Raw genomic sequence first — 7316 nt, 5'->3', positions numbered from 1 at the left:
GCTAGCTTTGAACCTTTCATCATTCGCACTGGCAGTGCAGTGCTAAGAGGACAAGCGTGATAGAAAGAAGCAATGACAAATTGGTTTGATGTGTAGTCAAAGCACAATCCATGAGAAGTTATGAAGAGGCACGTGTGAGCACACAATTCAAAATCTTGAAGGAAAAATAAAACATCTGCAAAGTGCTCAAGCATAGTACCCACAGTATCTTTGTTCTTGCTGTTTATTGCCTGCATATTCATATCAATACATCTGGTATTATTAGGCTCCTGTGTGCATCTTTCTTGCCTATTGTGCATTTTCTTCATGCTGACACACTTTGTCCTCTATCATTAGCCTTTGTCGCTGGAGAGGCACAAGAGACACAGATCCCTGCTATCTGACTGGCACTAATATTTGCCTTCTCATTATTTATCGTAATTCTTTTTAAACATATTTAATCAATCCTTTTAAGCTGAACACAATTCTCGTAAGAATATCGTGTGCTCACAATATGATGATGAAAGCACAAAGAAAACTTCACCAGTTCCTTTATGACCTGTAAAAAAGGACAGGCACAACAAGAAACTGCCAGTACATGACCATTCTTATAGTCGCAGCCTTTTCCTGGAAGGAACGTAGATAGCTCGCAGTAGTTCATTCGTCTGAATGCTTCTTACCCTGTCCTGTTGAACTGGGTGGTTGGCACGCTTTCTTCGCATCATATTGACTCTCCTCCTCCAAAGTGTTGTTCTGTCTTGCAAAGCTGGCAGTGTAGCAGACTAAGCTACCTTGCTAACATAGACACTGTCACTGTTCATGTATCGGGAACCCAGGAAACAATATCACTCTCAGGATGCACAGGATCTACATTCCTCCAATTTGGAAACATTTCGGGAGCAGGACCAATGACCCGATTAAGTAAAGGTACTAAAAGTTTTGCAAGCTTCTGTGAACCTGACTTTGACAGGTGCAGGCCGTCCAGCAGCAGCTTCTGCCAGTTCTGCAAACAGCAAGTATAGCAACCATTAACGAACATGGTAAACAATTGTGAGCTTCACATCAATTTGCTTTTTTCAGTAATGTTTGGATGTTCCAAGCCCTATCATATCTTCACAATATATTTTCTGGGTGAATTAAATCATAGTGGCAAAATATAGGAACCATACTCGGCAGGGTAACTCCTCCAAGCAAAAGAAATATTAGCTGGTAACTCAATCCTGCTTTCGTTAATTAATCACTTAAACCTTAACGCATCTTGTAACTGCTGTTGTTTCTCAAGCTTAATCACACCAGCAATGCATTCTCGCCATAACACTAAAGAACCATAAAGAAAAATTATTCAAAGAATTCTCACTCTCTTGAACTACTGAATGCTGTACATGTGGGGTGTTTGAGAACAATTTCAAGAATTACTATATGCAGGGAGTTCAAAATAAAAAAAAAAGACTGATTCAGGAACAAACTGCATTGCGGAAGGTGTAATTAACTGCAAAGGCTTCCAATTGCACACCCAAGCAAACTAATTTTTTTAACACAGGTGGGTGATTAGTACCAATTGGAAGTTAGCCAATAAAGAAAAAAAAAATTAGCTGGTGGATTAATTTTGGTTAACTTTGGAGGGAAGCGAAAGCTTCATGTACATGGGTACGCTCATCGCCAAGCTTGGATTAAACCCATTGTGCGTTTCTCCAAACGTAAAGCCGTTCTTCATCGGTCTATTCGGCACAGTCTTTTCAGGGCCTCATTCTGATGTGCCTTCTTCGTGCTCTGACGCACTATTGTAGCAGGGTGTTCGTCCTTCTCCCTCTCGCACAGTGTTGTAACCTAGGCAGGAGCTCGGGCGCTCCTTTTTATACACGTATCGCCCCTCTGGCACCCTCTACTCCAAGTCACACTGACGTCACCTCATGTGACCTGGACCTTTGCAGTGGTCACGAACCACTTTGTGGTCTACTTGACTATGCTCCAAAGTCGCATGGCGACCACCAGGTCAAAGGACCTTAACAGTGGTCACGGGCCACTTGGTGGCTTATGTTACCATGCCCCAAAGTCACATGGCGACCACCAACCAGGCTTAACACACAAGCTTGACCTCTAAATCTCCCTCAAGGTGAAAACTGTGCATACCCAACGGCTCGAACTACCTGGCATCGAACATCTACACACACTAAAGTAGTTTAGTAGAGTTTAACAGAGCATGCACGAATGAGCCAACAAAAGAACATGCCATGGCAGAATACATGAAATGCAGAGTTAAGCAGTCAGCATAACGTGGATATGTATCGTCCCATGTCATTCGTAGCAATGGAGGTTTCCTATACCGCTCAATGCACGGCTGCTAATAATTTTTCACAACAGAAACTGATCACATTCCTATACCAGCTTCTTTCTTTGTGACATTTGCCCAAATGTATGTTGCGATTCACATCCTAAACAAAGTAATGCAGGTAATTTCTGCAGGAAGGGAAATCTAGTTTTGCAAGAATAAATTTTTAGTGCCTCTGTGATATGTGCGCATCCAATAACTCGATTCTGTAAAGCCCGCCTACACAGCAGCAGATGCAAATATGGCACGTTTTTGTTGGACACGTGTGAGCAAAAAGCCAGCAGGCGGCTGCAACAAGCAGGTGTTGCACAGCAGGCAATTGGAAGAAGCCCCATCACTGCTTCGCAAACGTGATGACCAGCTGCGCAAATGGCACTGAGCTCATGGTGCATAGTCAATCTGCTTCACTAAACAATGTATTAAAGTAAAATTGCAGCAGCAGTCTGGAAAGTTGCATTTTTCGTTTTTTTTACAGCTAAAACTGTTACAGGATTCGTGTAGCCGCATGCCCTTGCAATCTACCATAGAACTTAGAGCACCAGCCATAAAACGATTATATATTTAAATAACGAATCAACCAAATAGTAATTGCAACAGAATTAAATATCTGCGCTTTGGTGCCACCAGCTCTCCCGGTGATACCATGCCCTCAGTGGCATGGCAGCAGTTACGCACAGCACACAATATCCCTTATGCATGACAATGTAGACTCCATGGAAAAAATGCAGGGCTGATGGGTTAAATGGTTGCGCTTTTGCCGATTAATTCACTAAACCGACAACCTTAGCTCTACAATTCATTTCTTTATGCTGCTCTCCGTATGTGCCTTCCGACAGCACAGAGGAGGAGCAGCATAAGGGTGGAGGGAAACACAGCCCAAGGGTGGTCGCCACAAGCATGACCCAATAAGTAGCTCCCTTCGAAGGTGGGGCGGTGAGGGAAGCCAATCAGCCAACGCCAACTGGCACCTCGCAAATGTGCTGAATCGGAAGTAAACGTGTGAAAGAATTTTTAAAGCATGCACACTTCCTTTCAGTGCCATTTTAACAGTGCCTAATTATGCTGATAAAAATCAAAGAATAAAACAACAGTTTCCACAGAGCTTTCTTTGGTTCTTTCAGTAATTCTGGACAGCTCAACATTATTCATGAAATGAGCTGCAATAGGATTACTGCGCGGCCCAAATAGCACATTCAAATGTACTTGACTTTGCCTGTTTGTTTTGAGTATTCCAGTAACTACAGCACACAAGCATTTATGGACATTTAAAAACGATGCTGTATAGCTGGTGCTCTCAGTTCAGGTCTACACAAAAATGTGGTGCATGCAGGCACAGCAAGGTCTAATAATGCATGACTTCAACCTATTGAATCGTGCTCACAGAGCAGAAGATTAAGCTCCTTGTTATTACTAATCGCAAGTGCTTACCGACTCCTGCTGAAATGACGCGAAGAGGTTGAGAACAGCGACGTTATTTTCCTCGCCGAGCTTGGAAACTGCTTCCACATATCTTCGCACCGACTCCAAGCTTCGCCTCGGCAGACTCCTCCCTATGACAGACCAAAAGCTTATTCATCTAAGTCTTTAAATGAAAAGCTTCACTTTTAAAAGTACTGTGACTGACCAAACTTCAACATGCTTGTGACAGTGACTTTTCTCAAAATATGCAAAAAGCAGCTTTTAGTGTGAAAGCATTAATCTGGAGGTGCAGAGCCAAGCAAAATCATCTAACGCTCCCATGTTCGACAAAAAATATCACGTAATTTCGTATAAAAACTGTGATGCAACCGTTCTTTGTGCAGCATTTAGGGTGGTGTCATGCCATTTCATTTCTCATTTAGCATCCATCTGCTACTCAAGTTAGAGGCTAGTTTGCAAGGGGATTAGTGAGATGAACAATGTGCCTTTCCTTTGCCAAAGTACCAAACCAACTAAAGATTAATATTTTGCCAAACTCTCTGCCAGTCCCTCTATGCTAAATCGCCAAGCAAAACCATGCCAAACCAGGCCAAACAGTGCTTTCGCACATCTTAATAGGCTTACAAGTGTTAAACCCTAGCTACATGTGCTTGTGGAGAGAGTAGCGCATCATGTTGTCGACAAAACATTTATTAATGATGTAACATCTTCATACACATATTGCCTACACAGCTCACCAAGAGGTCCTAGCCCTCTTTCTTACATTCACCTTGGACTCTGTCAGGAAATGAACAGGTGGAAACTATTAACCATTCCTGTTTGTTCTTGCTTTTTTCATGTATTAGTGCACAAAAACAATGACACTTAGTAACCAGAAAAACTAACATTCCCTTACAGGGCTGGCAATGGCCCAAAAAGGAAAAGTGACGGCAAGGGGGAAAAAATTGGAAGGACACTTAAGCGTCACCTTTAGGGGTATGTAAGCGAAAACATTAATGGCTCCCCTCTACGGCAACACTTGCGGATCCTTGTTCTTATACATGCACTTTAGAACTCAATCACAGAACTCAATTTTATGTCTGTTATCTCGCACATACTTTTTAATGCATGACACATTATACGCAAGACCACTCGACACAAATATGAAGCCCCACTTAACCAAGCTGTATGAATGTTCCTGCATAGCCTAGGGATAACATGTCCGACTCCGAATACAAGGATCATAGAAGATTCGATTTCCCTTACCTTCCCATATGAAAAGAGAAGCCAGAGTTGGCAACTCCTGCCATACTGGCCATCTCATGCTGTCATGACCAATCACTGCTGCCCATGTCAGTTGCCAGCTGCTAGCTACCACCTGCCAGAGCCATGCCCGTGATTTTTCGCTCAAAACGCCGACAGCACCAACGTCGGATTTTTTGGAGAACAGGATCGTTAACGCTGTCGGGTTAACTACTATCAACAGCTGCGCAACATGTAGCATTGTCTTTGCTGTTACAATGTACTGTGACTGGTATTCCAAAGATGAAGATTCTGTCTGTTACTGCAAATAAAGCAATCCAATAATATATACATTTATGTAAAGCTCCTGTATTAGATTTTAACTTGTGCAGCAAAGTCTGTCAGGAAATGAAACTTTCTTTGACGGCAGCTTCCTTTAAGGCGGAACTCAGGACAGTAGTGCGCAAGTCTGCTGCTCACTTACCAGTCGCTGTACAGCAGGCCATCCACATTTCGTCGCAATATGGAGGGGGTGTCAACAGAATGACTCTGTTCTCAGGTACACCGCAACCCTGAATATTATAACAGGTAATGTTAAGTTGTTTCCAAAAGCTGCGCCTTATTTTTGAAGACTTACTTTTCATTAAAATGCATGCAAAGCTAATAAAACTGGATATTTTTCCTTGTATTAACGATATTATACCACTTGTACATTGACTGCAGACTGTGGTAAAAAAGAAAAAAAAAGTCACAATTTGGTGTTCACATGTCCCATGGTATATAAAACATTTGCCATGAAGATTCGTGATGATTGAATAAAAAAGTGAGCATGGAAGTAAGTAGCTAGTAAGTCTAAGTAGTAAGTAAATAAGTAGTGAGTAAGTCTAGTAAGTGGGTACATAATCATCGTTGGACCATAATTGACGAGGATAGAAATTTGGGCAAATGGTATTCATCCATAACATAAGGGAGAGCACATAACCAGGCCGACGAACAAGCGACAACACACACCACAAGCGTTAACTCCAACTCAAAGAAAACCGCAAGACCTTGCACCAAAACTAAGACAAAGAAAGGAAAAAATAAAAAGGGAAGACATGCACCAAAAAGGCTACCTTGAGGTACTTCAGCATCTCTTCGATGTTTGAAATATATTCATTCAGTGGAACGTGCTGCTTTCCGCAGTCTGTGGGCTCGGCACAGTCATTGGCACCAAGGAACATCACAAATGCAGCCAGATTTCCAGTATCGCCAGGACCAAAGATCTTGGGCAGGACATACTTGCACATACGTGTATTGTATCCTGAAAAGCCTCGAACTACTATATCACACCGCCTGTGGGATAAAGAATCGTTATATATAAGCGGTACGTACAGTAGCGTCAAGCAGCAATTAAAATGACATTTCACAAATCTGGAACGTTAAATAATAATAATAATAACAATAACAATAATAATAACAATAATAATAATAATAATAATAATAATAATAATAATAATAATATACATTCGACCGAGAGAGCCCTGTGACTGGCAAGAAAAACTGAACAGTTTTCAATAAATGTACAGCTGGAACACTGGACTGTGCATTTATAACTTTGATTTTCTGTCTCAAGCATTCGTGGTTGGAAACCCAGGTGAAAAAGCGGGAATCGAAGCGGTCCCACTTGAATTAAGGCCCTACAGGTGAAAAAGACAGTGTTTTGCGCACTAGTTGCAACTTGAAACTATTTTTCAAAACCTTCCAATCCAGAAACGAAAAGGGAACACAACGAATGAACATACCGACCTTTCAAATGCTTCAGCCAAAAGAGATCCCCAACAACCGTCTTCACTAAAGGATCTCTGTAAGGACAGAAAGTAAGCTGGCATGAGGTATCAACGCCGAGGAATTTCTGTTATAGCATTTTACGGTTTCACACACCTGAGTCAACGAGTCTCCGAATAAAAAAATCCGAGGGTAGGTAACTCTGCAAAGACTGGGTCTCATCTTTAGTGACCTCGGTGGCTCAGCTGAGAAAATGTGCCGTTCTGGGGGCGGTTTGCTATCTGCAAAGCGCGCAAAGTTGTGCATGATACTGATAAAGTCAGTGGCTGCCGATTATACGTGCATGTTAAATGTAAGTACACATACTTACACACCGCGTTTGCAGATTGCACTCTCCTATTTCAAGGAACAGTCACCAGCTGAAAGCACTGCAGAATGAATAGCAAACACTTGGGTACTCACATGCGCGTTCCGCTGTGTTTAATTTGAGCGGACAACACGTGTTTCGGTGTTCGCGGCCGCAAGTGGCGCCACGATCGAGTAAACCCGCAGCCGCGCAATGATGTAGCGCTGTGCACTGGGTGCGGGAAGTGTCTTTCCG

The 7316-nt window shown here is 42.4% G+C and overlaps 1 protein-coding gene across 4 annotated transcripts; it reads right to left on the bottom strand.

Moving 5' to 3' along the window:
- Positions 1-514: 514 nt before the first annotated feature.
- Positions 515-7297, bottom strand: LOC146185681 (isoamyl acetate-hydrolyzing esterase 1 homolog). Of its 4 annotated transcripts, none has more exons than XM_084606592.1 (7): positions 7178-7297; positions 6872-6996; positions 6737-6792; positions 6064-6283; positions 5433-5520; positions 3737-3858; positions 515-982 (listed from the first exon to the last, which is right to left on the bottom strand). In XM_084606592.1, the coding sequence occupies exons 2-7, from the start codon at positions 6935-6937 to the stop codon at positions 797-799; spliced, it is 738 nt and encodes a 245-aa protein (XP_084462718.1). In that variant the 5' UTR covers positions 6938-6996; positions 7178-7297; the 3' UTR covers positions 515-796. The 4 variants fall into 4 exon arrangements, with proteins under 4 accessions (XP_084462718.1, XP_084462717.1, XP_084462715.1 ...); XM_084606591.1 differs by having other exon boundaries at positions 7082-7233; XM_084606589.1 differs by having other exon boundaries at positions 7086-7233.
- Positions 7298-7316: the final 19 nt, after the last annotated feature.

This window comes from Amblyomma maculatum, chromosome 6 (assembly GCF_055883805.1).
Source record: "Amblyomma maculatum isolate TAMU_Amacu chromosome 6, ASM5588380v1, whole genome shotgun sequence".
NCBI classification, from domain to species: domain Eukaryota; kingdom Metazoa; phylum Arthropoda; class Arachnida; order Ixodida; family Ixodidae; genus Amblyomma; species Amblyomma maculatum.
The sequence above is the reverse complement of the archived record's forward strand: the minus strand, read 5'-3'. Positions and strand labels throughout refer to the sequence as shown.